The sequence below is a fragment of the Heteronotia binoei genome, chromosome 13 (genome assembly GCF_032191835.1).
Source record: "Heteronotia binoei isolate CCM8104 ecotype False Entrance Well chromosome 13, APGP_CSIRO_Hbin_v1, whole genome shotgun sequence".
Classification (NCBI taxonomy): Eukaryota; Metazoa; Chordata; class Lepidosauria; order Squamata; family Gekkonidae; genus Heteronotia; species Heteronotia binoei.
The window spans coordinates 43,710,558-43,734,190 of NC_083235.1; the positions used below are offsets into that span (position 1 = coordinate 43,710,558).

Below are 23,633 nucleotides of genomic sequence, written 5' to 3' on the forward strand. Positions count from 1 at the left end.
ATACTGTAATATATCATTTTATTTTATTGGCATGCCTTTTTGTAAATAACAAAGGACTACAAAATTAAATAGAATGGCTTCTGGCTTATGCCACTGTCCATGTTTAATTTTTATATATATATACATATATATATAAATATATATATAAAAATACATTTTCTCTTTCTTTTTTCCACTTTTGAGATATCAACCTCTGTACATCCCCATTGAGAGGGAAACAAACCCTCCCAAAGAGACACAAAGAAAACTTTATTGCAAAATTACCTTTACAATGATAGAAATATTTAGACTATATTTTGGTTCTGAGGTGCAATATATTTTGACCACTTCTATGCAAAATTTGGCTAAATGTCATAATTGTTCTTTAGCTGGACTACTGCTCCATATCAAAAGCTTGGTACATATAGTGTTTGTGCTGTCGAATTTTATTAAGCAATTTTTAGTAAAAAGAAAAAGAAAAAAATGCCCTGCAATCTATATTTACATTGGGTCATGATTTAGCGATACTTGAACTTTCTTACATTACAATAGTTTTGCTTTAAAATAAAAGTTATTAACAAACAGCTTCAGAGCTGTGGGCTATATCTTTCTGCTAAAAAGAACAGTTTAATTTTTTCCAACTTTCTGTGTTACATTTTTTCCCCTTTGGTGTGCTTGTTTGAACAGTTGTCCCAATCAGCCCACGCTTCACAGATGCTCTGCATTTTTATATAGAATTATGAGGTGAAGCTTAGAATGTTCGAAGACTCTTAAAATGAATAATCATATGAGGATGTCAATACATTGAGTTATACAGATATACTGGGTACGGATATATAGATCCAAGGAATGTGAATGTAAAGAGCCTTATAGGAAGTCAGAGAAAAGAAAGGAGCTAATAGAAAAGTCACCAAATCGTTGACAACAGTATAAAATTGCTTGCTGACATTTAAGTTCAATCTTTTGATACTACCATTTCCCCTGGAAATATTATTATGAGAATATTTGATAAAAGTATTTAAATTAGTTCTTGCTTTATATCTTCACTTATGGTGAGGGAGCTGGTAGATTTGGGAAGAAATTATCTGCTTCACTTTATGGGTATATGGCTTATGGGGCCATGGGGATTTCTAATGGCAGTGAACAGAAGGGTGCTTTTGTGGTTGGGAACAGTTCATAACCACACCCCACCCACTGTAAGAAAACTAGGGCTGAAAATGCATTGTTGATGGAACATGTAGGCCATGGATGAACTCATTCATATATATATATTTGCATTGATTTTTATGGAGACAGCAAAAATATTTTCTTTTCCCAGCAAACAGTTTTTTGCATATAGAAATTCTTAGTGCCCCCCCCCCCCAACATCAATTGAGTTTTGTATGAAGGGAAAATCTAGAATTTAGAGCACTACAGTTTGGACAAGGGTGACTTTGTGATCAACTGGAGGGGGAGAAATAGGATTAAATTTTACTGGAAAGCATATTATGAAAATCCTGTTTAATTATACAAGTGTTACTATTGGGAATTCAAAAAGGGGAATGAGTAGTGCCAAAGTAGTTGGATCAGTTACATTTTTACCCTTAATTCAAATAGATCTCCCAGTACAATAATATGTAACCAATTCTTGTATTACTGATATTATTGTTAGTAAACAGGGATGTTTCATACACAGGCAGGAGAAATTATTTGTCTTGCATGTTAGAAACTCACGTTTGATTTCTGTTTAACTTACAGTTTGTTTTGTTTTGTTTCTTGATTTATTTTCTAAATCCCTACAGCAAAACCAGTGTAGCCTAGTTTCATTCTGTACTTAGTCTTCCTGTTTTTCTAATAGCGAGTAACTGCAGTAAAATCATTCAATCAATCAATCATCCAGCAAGGCAACAGAGGCATCATCTGAGTTTTCAAAGCAATTTTTATTGGCTCTAACCACTCTGGAGAGTCCAGGAAGCCAAAAGAGAAGGCCAGTGTATTAGATGATTTGGTGGCTCCTCTTGGTCTTTATAAGAAAATGTACTTTTGAAAACTTAAGTTGCTGCCACAAGTCAAAGAACATGAAATAAATGTTCCTAAGCACAAGAGGCCGTTGGCATGTTTGTTTTCCCCCATAATTCATCAAAGAAAGGGTTCTAAAGCTATTGTGTTAACTGTGTAAAAAAAATTATGCAGGATCAAGTATTAGATATCTGGCCTACTGCATAGATACTTAGCATGAAGTGACTCTGCCTAATGAATGAGTTGGGCAACTGTCCCACAAGCTGGGCCTAGTAATTTAGAAATGGTCAGTCATGGCTGCCTTTTGTGTGTGGCATTAAAGTTTTGATAAGTTACATGAAAATACTGGAGGAATTGTCAGTGCTTTTCTCGGACGCAACATGGTGCTAAGCGGTTTATTTCCATTCCAAAAAGCGCCATTAAAGCCAGTCGTTATACTTTAAAAGACTGAACCTGTACACATTTGTTTTGTCAATAATCAATAGTAAGTGTCATTAGCTTTGGCACTGAAAAAGAGAGGTGCAGTTCCTTACTCGACTACAGATTCCCTGTTGTGCAGGGTACATTCAGGTGTAATGCAACTGGCCCAAATTTGGCCCAATGTGAATATTCCCTGGGGGCTGAATTTCTAATGTCCAAATTTAGTTGCTACTAAGCAACCAATGCAGGACAAAAAAAATCAGATATGCATATTACTTTGGGGGAAGTAGGTGTGGTCTCTGATGGCAGCTGTGGGCCATATAGCTATTTCATGTATAAAGTGTTTTCAGTATATCAAATCAGTTAATTCCACCATGTCTGGAGAAGAAACATCAACCGTTACAAGTTTCTAAGTGTACACATTTCCCCCACAGCTTATTAAGTGGCACCTGATTTCACACATTGAATGAAAAACGTATTTATACTTGTACGTGGATGATTCTTTGGGTGCAGGAGGATATCCCTAAGCAGCCTTTTGTTTGCTAGTTAAAGGGGCTCAAACACCATGGTGATGAGGACCATAGAAAAACTCTCATTTGAAGCACTGTCTGCCCCATCACAATGCTGAAGACTTCTGTTTCAAGGCAATGCACCAGCATGAAATTCTCTTACCTGGTATTACAGGTGAGCTCTTTCAAGCAAGCCCCCACTGCACCTATGCCTCCTGCATTGTATGTATTATTCCTTCCCAGCTAGAAGGTTCTCAGGCTGATACTGTGCTTGCCTTGGCAATAGGAAATGGGTAGCTCTGCAGTGCTGTGTGTTCCACATCATATTCTTCTGCATATCAGTAATGCTCTCTCTCCAGAAACAGTATGCACTAGGGCTTTTGCTGTATGTAGGTTGGTGGACACCCAGGCCTTGGCTAACAAACGGTTAGAAAGCCATCCACTGGACAGCCATAGTATGCATAAGCATTGCACTTTAAACTCTTGGTTCCAATCAGCTTTGTACATTTCTTTTCAAGTCTTTCCATTCAAAGGGCTGGGGTATAATACCTTCCCTTCATATGCTAGCTGCATCTCCCCCGTTGCCAGATGACTGAGAGCAAAAAAAAAAGACGTCAGTATTGTATTGAAAGTGGTTCTCCCAATAAGACCATTCACTGAACATTTGTTTTTTGTAGTCCCTGTGAAATGGTGAGCAAGGGGAAGCTTCAGATATATTTTTCCTATGTAGAAATAATTTTGTAGGAGAAACTTGACCGTGCTGTGCAAAAGTATATTTTGCCATGACTGTAACAATAGGAAATAGAAAAGGAGGAGGGACAGGGAACCACAAGATATTTATTTATTTGAGATTTATATCCCGCCCTTCCCACGAATGGCTCAGGGCGGCTTATGAGGGTCTCACACCTGCTCAGCAACCCTCTTGTTTGTGTTTAGGGTGGCTGTGGTAGGATGCAGGAAAGGCTTGGAACCTTTATCCAGTTTGGAGTAGTGATTAACCAGGTTTGATTCCCCAGCCCCACTATTCCACATGCACCTGCCGGTATAACCTTGAGTCAGTCATAATACTGCCAGAGCTGTTCTCTCAAGAGCAGTTTCTGTCAGACCTCTCTCAGCCCCACCTACCTCACAGGGAGTCTGTGGTGGAGAGGGGAAGGGAAAGGAAAGGAGATTGTAAACTGCTCTGAGACTCTGAGTGAAGGGTGGTGTATAAATCCAATCCTTTCTTCACAGGCTGGCTTGATTGTGTGCCTGTGGGTGGTCAGACATCCATGTCGATTCCCATTGTCCTTATTGTCCCTGTGGTTTGTTATACATTTTGTGATCTGTCCCAATTTTGTATTCCAGAGCACAAAGCAGTATACATGAGGTTAGGCCAAAAGGGGAAGGACCTGGTTAATTTTGTCCTGGGTCTAGGGAATCATGCCAGCAGACCTGATCAGGGCTTTGCAATCCAGTGTTCAAAAGTGACACGTGTCCAGCTTTCCCATGCACAAGTTATCTCCATGAAGGAAAAATATCGTATGAAGCAACTCTACAATCAGAAATCTCCACCCTAAAAACGCAAATCCAAACTCTACAAAATGAGGAGACCAGTGAATGAGAGAGCCTCTGCTAGCATACTAGCTTGGAATTTTGTGGTTCAGCTGATTTCAACAAAAGAAGCTTACACAACATCTCAAAAATTGCTAGAATTTGTTGAAATGATCTGTTATAAATATATATAAATATATATCTTCAAATTCTGCCCAACAATGTTGCTGCATGTCATATCTGTATAGAGAGGATGTATGTGTGCATCTGTCTAAGCATCTTGTAAGTGAAAATAGTTTTCCAGGTGTTGGAGCTGGATACTGGAAAACAGATCTCTGTCCATTTCTGTTTTCAGCTCCACCGCTGCTGAGTGTATCTGTGCAAGAGAAAGAGTGACCTTGGGCAAGTCACCTAACCTCTCTATGTGCCTCAGTTTTACCCATCTGCAAAATGGGCAATTACCTACCTCACAGGGGTGTTGTGAGGCTTAATTTAATTCACGTCTGTTCAAATGCTTTTCTGAGGTTTGCAACTTATGTACTGTTCTAGGTGTGCACAGGACAGAACCATGGAATAAGGGGAAAGCATAATGAGATGGTGCCATTAATGCTGCTAATTAAGAAAATCACCGCTACAGCTTTTTCTCAACAGATATCAGGGCAAATATTTTATTTTCTTGCTGCACTTTGCTTGTTCTCCCTTTCCCCTTCAATAACATATTTCTGACCCTTTAAATCTTGATTCCTAAATTTTGTTCTGTTCTAAGAAGGGGGGAGAGAAAAAGTAGGAATATTGGGGGAGGGGAGGAAGAGAATGTGTCTTTTTAAAAAAAACTTCTACAACAAAAAATAGTTAACGTCTGACTTATTGATTTCCTTTGTACTGTACATCTTTTTACTTTGGAATTTGCAATAAAAAGGTATGTCCATCTTGTTTTAACATTTTGGATGAAATGTCATTCTGTCCCCTTTGCTGAACCAATGTGTCACAGTTTTCTATTCCTATTCATTGTCTTTTGCAAAGGCTAGAAGCATTTCCAAGACTTTTAAAAACAAATTGCTGGTGCTCATTAAGGAAGTGGGTTTGAATAAAGTTATTTGGTATTGAACAAAATGGCCTGAATATTAAAGTACTAAACCAGGATGCTGTGGGAAACTAACTTCCTGCCACCTATTCCAATGATTCCCATCCCAAACAATGTTCCAGTGTGTTCTAAACAATGTTGCTGTGTATTCTACCACAGGTAGAGTTGCCAAATTCCAGAATTTGGTTCTGAAACTGAGAACATAAGAACATAAAAGAAACCACACTGGATCAGGCCAATGGCACATCCAAGCCAATGCTCCGTGTCACACAGTGGCCAAAGCCCGGGTGCCATCAGGAGGTCCACTAGTGGTGCCAACCAAGTTCTAGAGCTCCTTTCCAGGGCCACAGGTTTAAAATTTAATGGGGACAATCCACTAGCCCACACGCAAGTAGATGACTTATTTTAAGACTCTGCCTGCCTGCTTGTGGTAACTGTACAGATGGAAATCAAGGGAAGGATGTGAGAATCTGGCATTAACTACGCTTTAAAGGTAGCATACAGTTACTTCCCACATTACTTTTTATTATTTCATTTTGTGTATGTGTGGTGAATAGGTCATCTCCTCAAAGAGATACACATTCACAGATAACTATGTGGTACTCTTCCTAGCAGTGTGTGGATATTCTACTAACAGTGATGCTTTATAGCAATTAAAGTAATGCAACCCTGCCCTGGGAAGGGTGGGGGGACTTGGTTGCTTAACTGCCAGGGTGGCCAACAAGAGAACAGATACCAGGAAGAAGAGATAAACCATTTCCTCTGCTCTGTCACTCTGTCATTCTACCTACCCATTTGCTGTGAATTTCCTTTTGTGGTATGTGTGTGTGTTGTGGGGGGTATATAATGGTGGAATGGGTTGAGAAATTCTGGTTAGAGCAGAAGGATGTACTGGGCCTTCATTTGGGCTTTAGATGATATATGTCAGTTGCGGGTTCAGGAGAATTGTGGTATTGCATTGGAAGATATGACAGTGGGGGGGTGGAATGGATGTAAACCAAATAATAATTGTACGTGGTGAGTGACACGTGGGTCATTTTCAATTACCTACTCATGGCTGGAGCCTCCATCTGAACTGATCTGAAGATAACAATTCAGATAAAATTGTTATACAATTACAGGTAAACAATTTCTTCATTTGCTGTTAATGCTCTTATTAACTACTTGGAATAAATAGCATTGATAAGTTATTTTTAAAATTCTTTAATGAACCATAAATAGCAGCAGAATATTGAAAGAACATAAATAGCAGCAGAATATTGAATAAACAGGAAAAGGGTTCAGAAACCCACAGCTCCTACAACCCATGAGCTATATGGATATATCCTGGAATTTGCAGGTATAAAATGACTTTTGATTTCCTGAAGTTACTGTAATCCCTGGTGAGAATGAAAAAAATATTATGAAGTTACTATAATTCACAACAAGATTACGTCAGTGTTAATTTATTTAACAAAGTGTATGCTTAGGGTTTGTAGAATCTTTCGGGCTCAAGTGCCGTGTTCTACTGGAGAAAGTTTTTCTTCCAGACGTTTCGTTCTCAGCTGCGGAGAACATCCTCAGTGGCGTTGCTGCCGGAGCAGGCACTCTGACCTTCTTGGCTGCTGTGCATTGAGTGGGGCCAGGGCTGCTGGAGAGCTGCTATTTCTAGGCTGGAGGGGGTGTGGTGAAAGGGCAATTGGTTTGTGGATGTGTCCATTGTTTGGTGGGGCTTCCTGGAAGGGTAGTGATAAGGCTGTTGAATGTGACCATTGTTCTGTGTTAATTGCTGGGAGGGTTGGAAGGGGTGTGAAGATAAGGAAGATGGTTGTTGACTGTGCTGATTGTGTTGACTGTGCTCAGCACAGTCAACAACCATCTTCCTTAGGGTTGCCAAGTCCAATTAAAGAAAAATCTGGGGACTTTGGGGGCAGAGCCAGGAGACTTTGGGAGTGGAGCCAGGAGACTTTGGGGGTGGAACCAAGAACAAGGATGTGACAAGCATAATTGAACTCCAAGGGAGTTCTGGCCATCACATTTAAAGGGACAGCACACCTTTTAAAATGCCTTTCTTCCATAGGAAATAATGAAGGATAGAGGCACCATCTTTTGGGGCTTATAGAATTGGACCCTCTGGTCCAATCGTTTTGAAACTTGGGGGGCATTTTGGGGAGAGGCACTAGATGCTGTATTAAAAATTTGGTGCCTCTACCTCAAAAAATAGACCCCCCCCAGAGCCCCCAATACCCACGGATGAGTTCTCTATTATTCCCTATGGGAATCGTTCTCCATAGGGAATAATTGAGTGCCCAGTAGACATTTCCCTCCCCCCCACACGCTGTCTAAAGGGGGGAGGGCCTCCAAACCAGGGAATTCCCTGCCCCCTCCCTCTCACACACACAAATACTTACCAGATCTTCTTCCGGAGAACTCTTGCTGTGAAAATGAAAGCAAAAGAAAGGGAGGGGTCGTTCTCCCAAGCCCTTCCTGCTTCCTGCCCAGCCTTAAAGGGGCATACATTTTACAAACGGCTCAGGAGCTCTATAATAACATGAAGCCTACAGGTATGTTCTCCCCCCCCTCCACCCCCCACCCCCCGCTTCCCGATTTTTGAAGAGCGGGAGATGAAGCTGCAAACCCAGGGGTCTCCCGCCAGAGCGGGAGGGTTGGGAAGCCTAATCTTCCTTATCTTCACACCCCTTCCAACCCTCCCAGCAATTAACACAGAACAATGGTCACTTTCAACAGCCAGTTTCCTTATCACTACCCTTCCAGGAAGCCCCACCAAACAATGGACACATCCACAAACCAATTGCCCTTTCACCACACCCCCTCCAGCCTAGAAATAGCAGCTCTCCAGCAGCCCTGGCCCCACTCAATGCACAGCATCCAAGAAGGTCAGAGCGCCTGCTCCGGCTGCAACGCCACTGAGGATGTTCTCCACAGCTGAGAACGAAACGTCTGGAAGAAAAACTTTCTCCAGTAGAACACGGCACTTGAGCTCGAAAGATTCTACAAACCCTAATGATGTTACCAGCCGTGAAAACCTGGAATCTTTGATAAAGTGTATGCTGCCTCTCCAGAGACTTCCTCAAGCCTTATCCTCAAGCCCCCCACCATGCCTTGGACAGTCAATGCAGGCATGGCAACTGTGACACTAGTTGGCACCCCAGGCTTTTTCCACATAAGGGAAATGACAGAAACACACCAAAACTCTGCTTTTCAGAGACAAGTCAGGGCCTTAGCCCACAGAAACAGCAACATGGATGGATTCCTCCAAACAAAGCAATTCGGCAACCAATGCTATAGTGGCTTGCTAAATGATTACCTGGACAGCGCTTAGTCAAAAGGCTGCCTAACTTATGGAAAGGATTCTGATTGACTCTGGATCTTAGAGCCAATCACAATCCAAGAGGTGATATAACTTCTTTCTCTTGTTACTGGGGCACGTGACCATGTAGTGCAGATAGCAGTTCTGCTTCCCAAACTCCATTTCTTCAGCTTTAAGGAATTTGCCATTCAAGAAGCCGTGTTAAAGGATGGTACTGGCTTCACTCAGGTGCAAGCAGTTTCCTTGAAGGTCACTCACTCATATCTGTGAGACAGTATTTTCACATCCAAGAGGCCTAGTCAGGGTTTAGGGTTGCCAGGTCCAACTTATAAAATATCTGGGGACTTTGGGGGTGAATCCAGGAGACTCCCATCCCCTGAAATAAATAAAAATACAGCAGTGCAGTTCCCCTGAATACAGTCTTCATTTCCTTGTCCCCCAGCAGCTAAACTTCCACTAAATGAAATTGCACACACACACACACTCACAAAGCAGCCAAAACAAACAGCAAGCACACACTTTTGCGATCTCACTGGAACAATTTACTCATGTTGCTGAATATAGCCACCTGCTGTATTTCAACCAACTTCTTCAGGGACTGAGAGCAAAATGGCTCTGTCTGTTCACCTCTCCCCCTGCAGCTTTCCTGCCAAGATTTAAAGGTACACACACATTCAGAAACACAAACAGTTGCAAGCCTCTTCTAAACCTGTCTAGGTTTGAAGGCATATGGTGGCTGTTAAGGCAGGTCTTCCCCCCATTGGCCAGCTGGCTGGCGGTGGGAGGAGCCTGAAAAAACAGGGGATCCCCTACCTGGACCTGGGGACTGGCAAGCCTAGCAAGGTTTCACTTAGGCAGCTCTTGACCAGAGTTTTGCAGAGAACCAAAGTTCCTTACACCCCTAGAAAGAGCAGTGTGGTGTAACCACAAGGAGCCCTGATTAGCATATTCCAAGGAGTCCCGCAGATGTGGGTTCAAGTTCCTGCAAGCAACCAAGTTTCCTTTCACCAGGCAGAAATATCGGAAATGAAACACAACCACTCCAGCCACAACATTGTTTCTCTCCAATAGCTCACTCTGCATAAGGAGCCCTGATTTTTTAAAACAAACAAACAAACAAGGATTGAGGCTTCAGATCCTGAGCAAGGCTAGACTGGGAGCATCAGCCTTTTGCCAGGCAGGGGGAAATGCAGAATACATACACACGTGCACATGGACCGACTGCCCCCCCCCCACTCCCAGATACCTTACTGGGGAAAGGGCTCCATGGGTTCAAGTCTGAGATGCAATAGAGCAAGAGACAGAATCCACTCCTCACACACTTTGGGAGAAATTCTCTAGACAGTTTGCAAGAAGTAAAGTACCTCTGAAAGAATACCTTATAAAATTTCTCCCTCACATTCATTTTTAGAATAATTTTGAAACTGCATATTAGAGCTCCCACCGCCCCTCTCTCTGAGCAATGTTGCTTTGTAAATCTCTTTCTCGTTGGCAATATGCTGCAACATAGCATTGTCCAAATTAGTCAATAACAAATAGATTCTGCTGATGGTACCTGACAATTACATCAGTTTAATTTTTTTTTTACCATAAGTCATTATTTTGTATTCTCACAATACATCATTGACTATATGACTAGTCTGCAGAAACTGAAAAACAGTGGATTTAATCTTCCCAATTTATAAATATTTTCAGTATAGTTCAAGATCTGTAGCTCTCTTAATAAAATTCTTATGTCATCTAATCATTAGTTTTCAGATGGTAATACCACCATACAATAATGTGCTTCAGAAAGACAAACATTGAAGGAGAAAGATCTGAATTAACACTTTCTTAATAAAAGTTTGTTCCATTACCTTCATTCATCCATAGATCTTTTTAATGAAAAATCCAAAATAAGTGGAGATCTACATAGATTTTCTTTTGTCTCTATTTCACCCAAGTTACCTGCTTCATTTCAGGTCCCTGTATGAAGTGGGTCTATGACCACAGAAACACTTTTTCAGGCATTGCAGAATGTATTCTGCTGGTATAACAGCAGGATCCAGCCTATTTGCCAAAATTTATGTTGCTCTGTAACTTAAAAATGTAAATTCAAAGGGCACATATGTATGTTTGATAGGCTATACATGACAAGATGACAACCACACTCTTTTGAACAGTGTAAAGGTTTCAGTCATATTTTAAAAATGTGTAATGAAAACAGTTCTTCCTTCATTGCTCCTTTTTTAATTCTCCTACAGCAAAACAAATGCAATGTGTTTTTCTTGTTGGGACAGATACAATAGTTAATTTAAAAAAAAAATCCTGATGAAGGTTAAAATAAAATAAAGTGTGCCATCTCCCAGTATTTTTAAGACTGAACAAATTCTACATGATGAGAAATAACACCAGCAGCACAATATCCTTGCTGTCTGAATTAATTAGTCAGTTTGAAATTGTATTTTGGATTCTTTATTACTGAGGTTGAAAAGTGCAACTACCTGTTTATTTTAAAATATTTACAAATCTTTAAACTAAGCTGCAAACTTTGGTGAAAGATCTGTGGTAACTAAGAAATCACTTCCTGTTTCTTTACTCAGTCTTCCTTTTAGGAACTGTTCAGTCCCGCTTTTTCTTTAACATCATGAGATAAACATAAAAAAAACACAAAGCCCTCGTCTATTGTCAGTTCTGAGTATCTCTAAAACATTATTTCTAATGACACAAAATGTAACTAAAATATCCCTGAACACTATCAATCTCTTTGCATTATTATTATTAATTCTATTATATGACCCTAAGCATCCCACTAATGAATCAATTAACTACTTCCTTCTACTCACTCCTTAACCTCAAATCCTGATATTAATATCCCTTTTACAGCTGTTCACCTCATTGATATTGCCAGACAGCCTCCATGTTCTCTCTGTACAATTACTGAAATCTTTATCTAATAGTCTAAATGCACATTCATAATTTTCTGCGTTTTCAGTTGTTCCAGTAATTTGTTTTTTGACATCTTCCACAATATTTGCCCTCAGTTTTTCTGAAATTTAAATCAAATGTTTCTTCTCACTTTTTGTACCATAAAGTTTTAATATGTCCTGTATGGCTCTAGAAACTGCAACTTTGTTATTTCCAAGTGGCATTTACAAGAGAAAGTTTCTCCACCTTAAGATTGCTTGAACTGTTCATGAAAGAGAAGAAAGTTGAATGGACGGAGGTAGGAAAGGGGGGCAGGGTCTGTGACTGCATATTTCTCCATCCATTCTGATTGATCTATCTGTTGTCATCAAGAAGTTATCTCTGTTATTTTTATTTTTTGGAGGAGGCCAGGAAAGGAGACCAGGAAAAATTATCATCTGGAACATCAAAGAGAACATAGCTTGGATCAAAATTGTGTTGACAGAATAGAAGTTCTAGACAAGACCATTTGCTGGGTCAAGTGGCCTCACTGGTGGATCTGGGTCACTTTCTATCTTCAGTTCCGGTGTTAAATTTGCATTTATCTTGAATATTACAGTTAAGTATACTCTGAGCTTAAGCGCTGGGCCTTGAGGGGAGGTGACATAGTATCATATCCACTTTGATTCTCAACAGCCAGAGTTGCAGGCTCCTTTTAGAAGAGTCTATACAACTTTTTTGGAGGAGATTGGAGTTATACCCTGTCATTCACTTAGAGGCTCAGAGCGACTTACAATCTCCTTTCCTTTCAACACAGACACCCTGTGAGGTAGGTGGGGCTAAGAGAGCTCTTTCGAGAACTGTTCTTGTGAGAACAACTCTGAGAGAACAGCTCTGAGAGAATTTGTGACTGACTCAAGTGGCACTTTCACACACACTAAATGACGCACTTTCAATCCACTTCCAATGCAGTTTGACACTGTGTCAAGAAACTGAGAGACACCTAAGTGTTTGTAGTTTCAATGTCTATGTATGCTCTAAGTCTTTCAGAGTTTGCACCAGCAGTATGTCAGAGTTAATAGGCACTTACGTAAGTACAGGTGGAGACTAACTGGATACACCTGTGGCGTCAGCCCACAAATGACATAAATTGTTTAGATCTAGCCTTGATAGGTTAGAATCTAGATGACAGCTTATAAATTAGATCTTGTCAGCAATTGGCTGACCAATCAGCCAGCCTGGATAAAATCAGGCTAGGTGGCCACAAAAGGAGGAGCTTCTACTTTTCCAAGCCAGAAGTCTTCTCCAAGAGATCTAGGAGAAGGTAACAGCACAACCAGGGACTTTGGAAGATGTCTCTCTGGTGTTGTGAGGCTGACAGCAGAAAAGCGTCAGTGAGTATTAGTCTAGGGAATTAGCCAACTACTACACAGTCCAGTGTAGGGGGACAGGCAAATTGCCTAAGGGTTTTGTTTAAGTGTTCCTTTGTGCACAGCATGTTTGTTTTATTGGTTTTTATCATCCCATTTTGTGTTTCCCCTTCCCTCTTATGAATAAAATCTATATATTTTTCTATAAGTTTTGCCTTTTAATTAGACCTAGGACCTGGTAGACTTAGGACCCTGACCCAAAGGAACCTATGTAACATTTATTAAGTTTATTATTATAAATTAGCAGCTGGGCATTCAGTAACAATAACAGCTGCTGTGAAGAGGGTTCCTCCCCCCTCTTGTGTGTGTCTTTGACATGGTGGCAGTGGTGGGATAATTGGTCCAGTGTTATGAAAACATTTTTTTATTAAATTGGAAACAATTTTGGTCTGGTCAGTAAATTTTTCTTTTTGTTTTTTCAGTGTGCAGAAACAGAGGTTAACACTGGTTTGTTGTTTTGTTAGAAGTAGTCATGCAGATACTAGGTAGTCAGCAAGAAAGGCTGCTTCTAAGCAAAAGTGCTAGAATAGAAATTGATGCTAGTCAGGCTGAAGAAACTGTGCACAAGAAGTGAACTTGGTCCAGATTGTGAGGAACAGAATGTTTTAAACACTTCTATTGGGACTGATGCAGGTGATGAATATGCAGATTGGAAAGCAATACTACAGGGATTTTTTAAGTGCCAACAGGCCAGTATGGACTTTTTAAAGACACAGGCAGAGAACAAAAATGCTGAAAAGTGGGACAGAAAAAAGTTTCCTGTGTACCAGCAAGGACAGGATGTGTCCACATATTTAGCATTATTTGAAACAACCTGCCAAAGCTATGGTGTGCCAGAAGAGAGCTACGTGCAAATTTTGTGGTCTCATGCTGCGGGGAAATTGGCAGAAGTCTTGCGGAAGTTATCTCTTAATGAGGCTAAAGACTATGCTAAGTTTAAACAGCTGGCTCTCCAGCGTTTTGCCTTGACAGAGAATCAGTTACGAGTTAAGTTCAGGAATGCAGCACTGGAGGCAGCGGAGACCTTGACTGCTTATATGACAAGATTAATGAGGACTGCTGACCAGTGGGTGCAGGCTGAAGAAGTAAAAACTTTATGGGACTTACATAACTTGATTGTTAAGGAGCAATTTCTTTCAACCACCTCTCAGGAGGTGAATGAATTGCTCCAGGACAGAAATCCAAAGAGCCTAATGGACATGGCAGCAGTTGCTGAGCAGGTAGCAACCAGCAAAGGTACGAGGCCAGGTCAACTACTCCCTGCAAAAGCAGCAGGAGAAAGGCATGCAAATAGCCACTTCCCAGGAAGAAGCTCCAGGGCAGTAAATGTGCATCTTTTGCTATTCTAATCTGTCATATCCAATTCAAAACATCTTAAAGAAGTTCTGGTTCCTGGTAAGGGACCTGCCAGGATGCCAAATGTTCCTGAAAATTGGTTATAGTAGAACTAGGAACCTGGGAGATGTCCTGGTTAGATTGGACTTTCATAAGGTTTCAGATTATACTATGAACATTGGTGACCATTTTAAATGCGGGGCATGCTCTACGTGCCCTTTATCTTTGGAACTGAGACAATTTGTATGCCCATAAACTGGATATAGAGTATATTTGAGAGACACCACAACCTGCTCTACTAAACAATGCATTTACATCATATTATGCCCATGTTCTAAGATCTATTTAGGGAGCATGACATGTGTCATTTGGACACGTGTCCTTGAGCACAAATCTAGAATTAAAAACTTAGTGATAGATGCTCCTCTCACTGAGTATTTTAGGGATCTACAACACGACCCCAATTTGCTAAGATTTTTTGTGGTCAAAAAGTTCCCTCAGTGACTACAGGGAAAGGTGGGCATCATGAAGTGGTTATTAAAATGGGAAATGAGATGGATTTTTGTGCTGCGGACTTTAGCGCTGTTGGGGCTTAACAACAGTTGGGATCTTTCTTGTTTGTAATTGTTTTTAAAAAAATTGTCAGATTAAGTTGTATTAGGTTTACTTACCATCATATATGAATATAGGGAGGAATCATTGTTAGATGAATGTAAGCTGCAGCTTTAAGAACATTGTAAGTGCATTCACCTGTGGGCTTTAAATTCAGCGTCTCTTAGAATGGGTTAGGACAGGGGTGGGGAACAGTGGCTGTCCAGATATTTTTTGCCTACAACTCCCATCAGCCCCAGCCATTGGTCATGCTGGCTGGGGCTGATCGGAGTTGTAGGCAAAAAACATCCGGAGAGTCACTGTTCCCCACCCCTGGGTTAGGAAATTGACCATACCTTGTGAGATTTGTTGCGAGCAGCGAGATGTAATGAATTTGTTAGATGGTATGAATTTTCCCACACTAGAGACTTTCCCACAGTGTATGCTTAATATTGTATGAATATTTTGTATAGTTTAACATTTTGCTTTTGTGTACAGCTTGTAGAAGCAAGTGCAAAATGTGGGACCAAAGTACTACCGTGTCGTGTTCCAAAACTTATGTGCCTTGCTGTACAAAACGATAAGTTTTTGGAGCATCGTTCTCTATTTGAAATTCTTCAGTGCAAAAAAACTTCTTCTGGAAGTATTGTTCTTCATGAAAGACTTGACCATTTGAATTTCTGCCTTCATCCATCCTTTGGAATTTCCTGGACATTGATTTGTCTGTAAATGACTTTGGGTGAAAGTTTATGTTCTTTATTTGCCATTTATATATGGAATGCTTTTGCACAATTGAATATAAATTTCTAGTATTTGTATTTATTTGATTTTAATATTTGGTAATTTGAGGCTGGGTTTTGCGGAGCTTTATTACCTTAATTTCTACCTGGGGATTGGCAACCCTCCCTCTCACACACACACACACACTTACTGGGTCTGGTTCCTTGCTCTGAAAGCAAAAGCAAAACAAATGGAAGCGGCAGCTGACCTTCCCCATGAAGTGCTTCTTGTTTCCTGCTCAGCTTTAAAGGCACACAAACAACAAACACACATTTAAAACTGGACCTGTTTGCTCGTTTCTAAACCTGCCAGAGTGCTAGAGGTACATGATGGCTGTGGGGGTGGGGTTTCCCCCCGCCACCAGCTGGCTGAGGGCGGGGGGAAGCCTGTAAAACCGGGGGATTCCCCACTGGGACCTGGGGATTGGGAAGCCTACTCTTGGGTGAAAAAGTATTAACATTTGGAAGGTCTACTACACAATCTTTAACAATGCAGGAGAACTTCCTGAAATCAAAGGCTATAACATCAGATTATTTATTTAAGAATGTTTTAAGATCCCCTCCTCCATTCAGAAACTACACATATTCCTAGGCCAGAAACACCTGCAGAGAATAAGAAAGGAATGTTAAATTGTGTACCTGCCTGTAGTTTAATCATTTGTGATGATGCTCTAGTTATTCCAGAGAGTAATGTGTCACCTAAGGATAAAGTATAATTTAACAAACTCTTTCAGAGCTCTTTCTGCAAGGACCATTACTGATAGACTTTAACAGTTGAGGATTACACTCCTGGGACTGGGAAGCCTCAAACTAGTTTCCCCTTCCTCTGTTATCCCTGCAACACAATTTCAACCTTAAAATAGTTACAATGGAGTCTTCACCAGCTCAAATTAACTCCTCTAGGAGACCTGAACAATGATAGCAGCATTTTATGTAAAGAGTATGTTTGTGCACAACTGCCTAGTTTAAACTCTCAGAAAAAAGAAAACTAATAATTTTTATAGCCACATGAGTTAGATTTGGTAGAGCTGACCCAAAAGACATTTATTTGTAGTTCTTCCACTCCAGCCCAATCACCTGTTTAGTAGTTGGTATATATAACTGAGGATACCAAAGGAAGTATAGGACAGAAGGGATGGATTAGAGTGACACATGCTCTCCTGGAACCTTATGGGCTGGGGGATCAAACTTTGATGTAGAATTTTTTTGTGTGTTTTACATATTAGGGAAGCATGGTCCTAGGAGTCCAGCAATCCAATTTTTGAGAGGTATTGCTTGGTTAAAACCTGTTCTAGAGGACAGCGGAGGATAATTTTGGGTCTGTTGGCTCGAAGGCTGATATCCAGATTTTGAATAGAACATCACAGAATTTCATTCATGTCTTTCTAGGTGTGTGTGTTTTAGCATATATAATCCACCTAATTTCTAAATCTTTGCCTCTGATAATATTGGGATAATCTGACCTGGATAGTCCAAGGTAGTCCAGTCTTATCAGATCTTGGAAGCTAAGCAGGGTGGGCCCTGGCTAGTCTTTGGATGGCAGGCCCCCAAAGAATAGCAGAGTTGTGATGTGGAGGCAGGCAATGGCAAACTACCTCTGAACATACCTTGCCTTGAAGAAGAAGAAGATGATATTGGATTTATATCCTGCCCTCCACTCCGAAGAGTCTCAGAGCGGCTCACAATCTCCTTTACCTTCCTCCCCCACAACAGACACCCTGTGAGGTGGGTGGGGCTGGAGAGGGCTCTCACAGCAGCTGCCCTTTCAAGGACAACCTCTGCCAGAGCTATGGCTGACCCAAGGCCATTCCAGCAGGTGCAAGTGGAGGAGTGGGGAATCAAACCCGGTTCTCCCAGACAAGAGTCCGCACACTTAACCACTACACCAAACTGGCTCTTATGGGGTCACCATAAGTCAGCAGTGAATGGATGGAAAGAGAAAAAGAAACTGTGTGAATAAGAAATGTAAATGGGTAATGTAAATAAGATGCTGTAAACAAGTATGTTATCTGGACTGGCTATCCCAGAATAAAATAAGGTTTCCATGATTCCCAACGTCTTGTCCCTTGAATAAAACAAGGCAGGGTAGGGTTGCCAAGTCCAATTCAAGAAATAGCTGGGGACTTTGGGGGTGGAGCCAGGAGACATTGGAGGTGGGGCCAGGTGGGGCCAGGAACAAGGGTGTGACAAGCATAACTGAACTCCAAGAGAGTTCTGGCCATCACATTTAAAGGGACAGCACACCTTTTTAAATGTCTTCCTTCTATAGGAAATAATGAAGGATAGGGGCACCTTCTTTTGGGGCTCATAGAATTGGACCCCTTGGTCTAATCGTTTTGAAACTTGGAGGGTACTTTGGGGAGAGGCACTAGATACTATACTGAAAATTTGGTGCCTCTATCTCAAAAAACAGCTCCCCCAGAGCCCCGGAAACCTCCAGATCAATTCCCCATTATACCCTATGAGAATCGATCTCCACATAGGGAATAATGAAGTGCTCAGCAGACCTTTCTCCCCCTCCCTCCCTTTCTGGCGAGTCTGAAGCAGGGGATTGGCCTCTCTACTCACGAGTTGCTGCCAACTTCTTCACAGTAACACAGACACACCATCCCAAGAGGAAGCTTTTCAATCGGAGACTAAAGCCTCCGGAGGTTGAAAGGGGTCTGGGTAAAAGTCGGATCTACACAGATCTTCATGAATTCATATGATTTTTACATTGAAATCACTAATTCTATAGATCCTGTCTTAGACTATAGGCAGGACCACAAAAATCATGCCTCCACGAATTCGTGGCGCCTCAGCAGTGCAAAAACTGGCTTCCAAGCAGGGATCCTCATGAATTCATATGATTTTTATGGTGAAATGAAATCAAACCACCATCATGTTGTAGATCATCTCTTAGACTATAGGCAGCACCAGAAAAATCATGCCTCCATGAATTTGTGGCACCACAGCACTGAAAAAACATGTTTCCAAACCACGGATCCTCATGGATCCTCATGATTTTTGCTTTGGGCCATCATGTCCATGGGCAGAATTTCCACAACAAAAATCGTGGATCCACAGCTTCGTGGCAGCGCCAGGGACCAAAAACTTGCTTTTGGACCACGGATCCTCATGGATCCACGTGATTTCTGCTTCGGATCCCCCCAAGCCCAACATCCAATCACATATCATGTTCATGGGCAAAGTTTGCACCACAGAAATTGTGGATCCACAGCTTCATGGCAGCGCCAGGAACAAAAAACTTGCTTTTTGGACCACGGATCCTCATGGATCCACGTGATTTCTGCTTCGGATCCCCCCAAGCCCTCCATACAGCCACATGTCATGTCCATGGGCAGAGTTTGTACCACAGAAATCGTGGATCCACGGTTTCGTGGCAGCGCCAGAAATCAAAAACTTGGTTATGAACCACAGATCCTCATGGATTCATGTGATTTTTGCCTTGGATCCCCCAAGCCCTCTATACAGTCACATATCATGTCCATGGGCAGAGTTTTCACTACAGAAATCGTGGATCCACGGCTTCATGGCAGCGCCAGGGACCAAAAACTTGCTTTTGGACCACGGATCCTAATGGATCCACGTGATTTCTGCTTCAGATCCCCCCAAGGCCTCCATCCAGTCACATCTCATGTCCATGGGCAGAGTTTCCACCACAGAAATCGTGGATCCACGGCTTCATGGCAGCTCCAAAGACCAAAAACTTGCTTTTGGACCATGGATCCTCATGGATCCACACGATTTTTGCCTTGGATCCCCCCAAGATCACCATCCAGTCACATATCATGTCCATGGGCAGAGTTTGCACCACAGAAACCGTGGATCCACGGCTTCGTGAAAGCGCCAAAGAGCAAAAACTTGGTTTTGGACCATGGATCCTCACGGATCCACATGATTTTTGCTTTGGATCCCCCCAAGCCCTCTATCCAGTCACATATCATGCGCATGGACAGAATTTGCAGCACAGAAATCGTGGATTCACAGCTTCGTGGAAGCGCCAGGGACCAAAAACTTGCTTTTGGACCACGGATCCTCATGAATCCTCATGATTTTTACTTTGGGCCACCCCAAGCTCACTATTCAATCACATATCATGTCCATGGGTAAAGCTTGCACCACAGAAATCATAGATACACAGCTTCGTGGCGGCGCCAGAGACGAGAAACTTGGTATTGGACCACGGATCCTCATGAATCCTCATGAATTTTGTCTTGGATCCCCCCAACTTCACCATCCAATCGCATATCATGTCCATGGGCAGAGCTTCCACCACAAAAATCATGGATCCATGGCTTTGTGGCAGCACCATGGAAGAAGAACTTGGTTTTGCACCATGGATCCTCATGAGTTTACACTACAGAAATCATGGATCCTTGGCATCGTGGCAACATCATGGAGCGAAAACATGGCTTTGAAGCACATATCCTCATGGATCCTCATGATATCTGCATTGGCTTATCTCAAGCTCACCATCCAATCTCATGTTGCGTCCATGGAAAGAGCTTGCTCCACAGATATAATGGATCCATGGCTTCGTGGCAGCACCATGGATCCAGAACATGATTTTGAGGCACGGATCCTCATGGGTCCTCTTATGAGAAGATAGGAGTCTTGGAAAACAATTTCACAGTAGACCTTTATTCCTGGTTTAGCAGTGTCCCCAAATTGACATTCTACACCAGGGGTGGCCAACGATAGCTCTCCAAAAGTATTTTGCCTACAACCCCCATCAGCCCCAGCCATCAGCCATGATTGCTGGGCTGATGGGAGTTGTAGGCAAAAAACTTCTGGAGAGCTACTGTTGGCCACCCCTGTAATACACAAAAATCATAGAATTGTATAGAATTGTATAGAATCATAGAGTTGGAAGGGACCTCCCTGCACAATGCAAGAAACTCACAAACACCTTCCCCAAAATTCACAGGATCTTCATTGCTGTCAGATGCCCATCTAGCCTCTGTTGAAAAACCTCCAGGGAAGGAGAGCCCACCACCTCCCGAGGAAGCCTGTTCCACTGAGGAACCGCTCTAACGGTCAGGAAGTTCTTCCTCATGTTGAGCTGGAAACTCTTTTCATTTAATTTCAACCCATTGGTTCTGGTCCCACCTTCTGGGGCCACAGAAAACAATTCCACACCATCCACTATATGACAGCCCTTCAAGTACTTGAAGATGGTGATCATATCACCTCTCAGTTGTCTCCTCTCCAAGCTAAACAGACCGAGCTCCTTCAATCTTTCCTCATAGGACTTGGTCTCCATGTCCCTCATCATCTCCATTGCCCTCCTCTGGACATATTTCCTTATTAACCTGTGGTGCCCCAAACTGAACGCAGCAGTCTAGTAGGGTCCTAACCACAGCAGAGTAAAGTGACACAATCACTGAACATGATGTGGACACTTGGTTTTTGGTGATACAGCCCAAAATTGTGTTTGCCTTTTTGGCCGCCACATCACACAGCTGACTCATGTTCAGCGTGTGGTCCACAAAGCCCCCTAGATTGGTTTCATACGTAGTACTGCAAAGATAAGTCTCCCCCATGCTATAATGAATATGCAACTAGATTCAGAAAAAAATCCTGCAGTTGTTTGAGACTTCGAAAATAAAACCAGAACTGTAAATAGGAACTATAAATAGGCCAGCAGTCCACAAAACTGTTTTTATGTAACTTTAGCACGATCCTTATATTCTGCCCCCACTTACATCCAGAGAACTCACGCAAGAGCAGTTGTCATTTCTGTACACTTCCCAAAAGCACTAAATCAAAGAATAGGAAGCTGTACTCCAGTCTGAACATCTGTAAGGAAAAGTATGGTGATTCGGTAACATCATCCAATCCTGGTTCAGCTAATGGGAGAGAGATGGATTCATCAGAATATCACACAACAGAGCAGGCCTTGAAATCCCTAGTCTCGTTTCAGAAACCAACCTATGAAGCTCTTTTGCCCTCAGGCATAGAAGGCAGAGTGCACAGCTTGCTCTTTCATGGGAAAACCACAGATTATGCAAAGTCACTATGTTTTTATTGTAATTAAAAGAAGACTCAATAAGTTTTAATTCTGAGCAGGTAAGTGATGTATGGGAAAAAGTCAACCCTTTGCCACTGACCCTGTTTCACTCTCAAGGTGTCCCATCAAGACACATATAACATATGTATGACAACACTGCTGTCCTCAGTCATATGCTCTCCAATTTGATGAGGGAAAAGGCCCAGCCACACCCCACATTCCACATGTATATGGGAGGACTCATGGATGGATTCTCCTTTTGCATCTCATTCCATTAGTCTCCAAAACTACCTTTGTTTGCTGGCTTCGTGTATGTATCACTTTTCTCCCCAATGAAAGCAAAGGGGCTGACATCATTCTCCTGTCCTCCACTTTTATGCTCACAGAAACCCTGCAAGGTGGGTTAGGCGGAGAGTGCATGACTGCCCTGAGGTCACACAGCAAGCTTCCATGGCAGTCAGGATTTGAACCTAGGTTTACTAGATCCTAATGTAATATTCCAACCACTACACCATACTGGCTTTGCATGACCTGGCAAGCCAAGAGTACAGCATGTAGAACAAGGGTGTACGACTTCCCTAAGCCTTTCTGCATCTTTGGAATCATGACACAGCATGGTGGCTGCAACCAATAAAACGGCTGTCACAAAACAGCTGCTGCAGGGGCAAAGCCAGCAAAAGAATGGATGCCACGTTTTACCTTCAGTCACACAGAGAATATCTTTGTAATGTTGGAGGCAGCTGCTGTCAAAGCGACATCTACCAAAATCCACACAGTCAATCAAATGTACAACAACCAATCAGAAGCCAAGCTGGGCACAGTTTGCCACCTGATTTAAAAAAAAAAAAAACACTCCACTGTTACCAGGAAAGGTGCTCCTGGGCACCATGGCACCTATAGGCATCACTAGTTTGGAGACTCCTGCTTTAGAAGGCTGCATTAAAGAAGACTGCAAGAGAGCCCCTTGGACTGCAAGAAGATCCAGTCAGTCAGTCCTAAGGGAAATCAACCCAGACTGTTCCCTGGAAGGTCAGATGCTGAAGCTGAAACTCAGATCCTTTGGCCACCAAATGAGAAGGGAGCGCTCCCTGGAGAAGACCCTGATGCTGGGGAAGACAGAAGGCAAAAGAAGAAGGGGACGGCAAAAGATGAGATGGCTGGACAGCGTTACTGATGTAACAAACACGAATTTGATCAGACTTCGGAAGATGGTGGAAGACAGGAGGGCCTGGCGTGACTTTGTCCATGAGGTCGGTCACAAAGAGTCGGACTCGACTGTGCGACTGAACAACATTAAAAAAATCTGTTGACCATAAACAGTTGTGATTGCACCTACGTTAATGAGTACAAGACAAACTCACCCCTAAACAACAAACTGTCCCCCTTAAACCATTTACAGTTGAATTAATGTAAGAGAGATGACAGCTTTTCATTATTAATGAAAATAATTATTAATGAAAAGTCCTATGAAGAAAGGTTGAAGGAGCTGGGCATGTTTAGCCTGGAGAGGAGGTGGCTGAGAGGTGATATGATCACCATCTTCAAGTACATGAAAGGCTGTCATATGGAAGATGGTGTGGAATTGTTTTCTGTGGCCCTGGAAAGTAGGACCAGAACCAGAACTGGTTGAGATTGAATCAAAAGTGGTTTCAGCTCAACATCAGGAAGAACTTCCTGACCGTTAGCAATTTCTCAGTGGAACAGGCTTCCTCCTCGGGATGTGGTGGGCTCTCCTTCCTTGGAGGTGTTTAAACAGAGGCTAGATG

At 42.1% G+C, this 23,633-nt stretch overlaps 1 protein-coding gene and 1 pseudogene across 6 annotated transcripts; both read left to right on the forward strand.

Annotated features, from left to right (window-relative positions):
• LOC132581233 (N6-adenosine-methyltransferase TMT1A-like) overlaps positions 1-23,633 on the forward strand; it is a 153,725-nt pseudogene that overhangs the window by 103,716 nt on the left and 26,376 nt on the right.
• LOC132581365 (uncharacterized) lies at positions 12,988-15,897 on the forward strand. 6 transcript variants are annotated; one of them, XR_009556119.1, is made up of 3 exons: positions 12,988-13,113; positions 13,572-14,665; positions 15,418-15,897. XR_009556119.1 is itself a non-coding variant. In XM_060252589.1 (3 exons), the coding sequence occupies exons 2-3, from the start codon at positions 13,686-13,688 to the stop codon at positions 15,657-15,659; spliced, it is 786 nt and encodes a 261-aa protein (XP_060108572.1). In that variant the 5' UTR covers positions 12,988-13,113; positions 13,572-13,685; the 3' UTR covers positions 15,660-15,897. The 6 variants fall into 6 exon arrangements, 3 of the variants coding, with proteins under 3 accessions (XP_060108572.1, XP_060108570.1, XP_060108571.1); XR_009556120.1 differs by having other exon boundaries at positions 12,988-13,043; positions 13,572-14,727; positions 15,393-15,897; XM_060252589.1 differs by having other exon boundaries at positions 13,572-14,385; positions 15,574-15,897.

Bases quoted from the DNA above. Each gene is read 5' to 3' on its own strand.
- LOC132581365 (XM_060252587.1), top strand. From the start codon at position 13,686: ATGCTAGTCAGGCTGAAGAAACTGTGCACAAGAAGTGAACTTGGTCCA.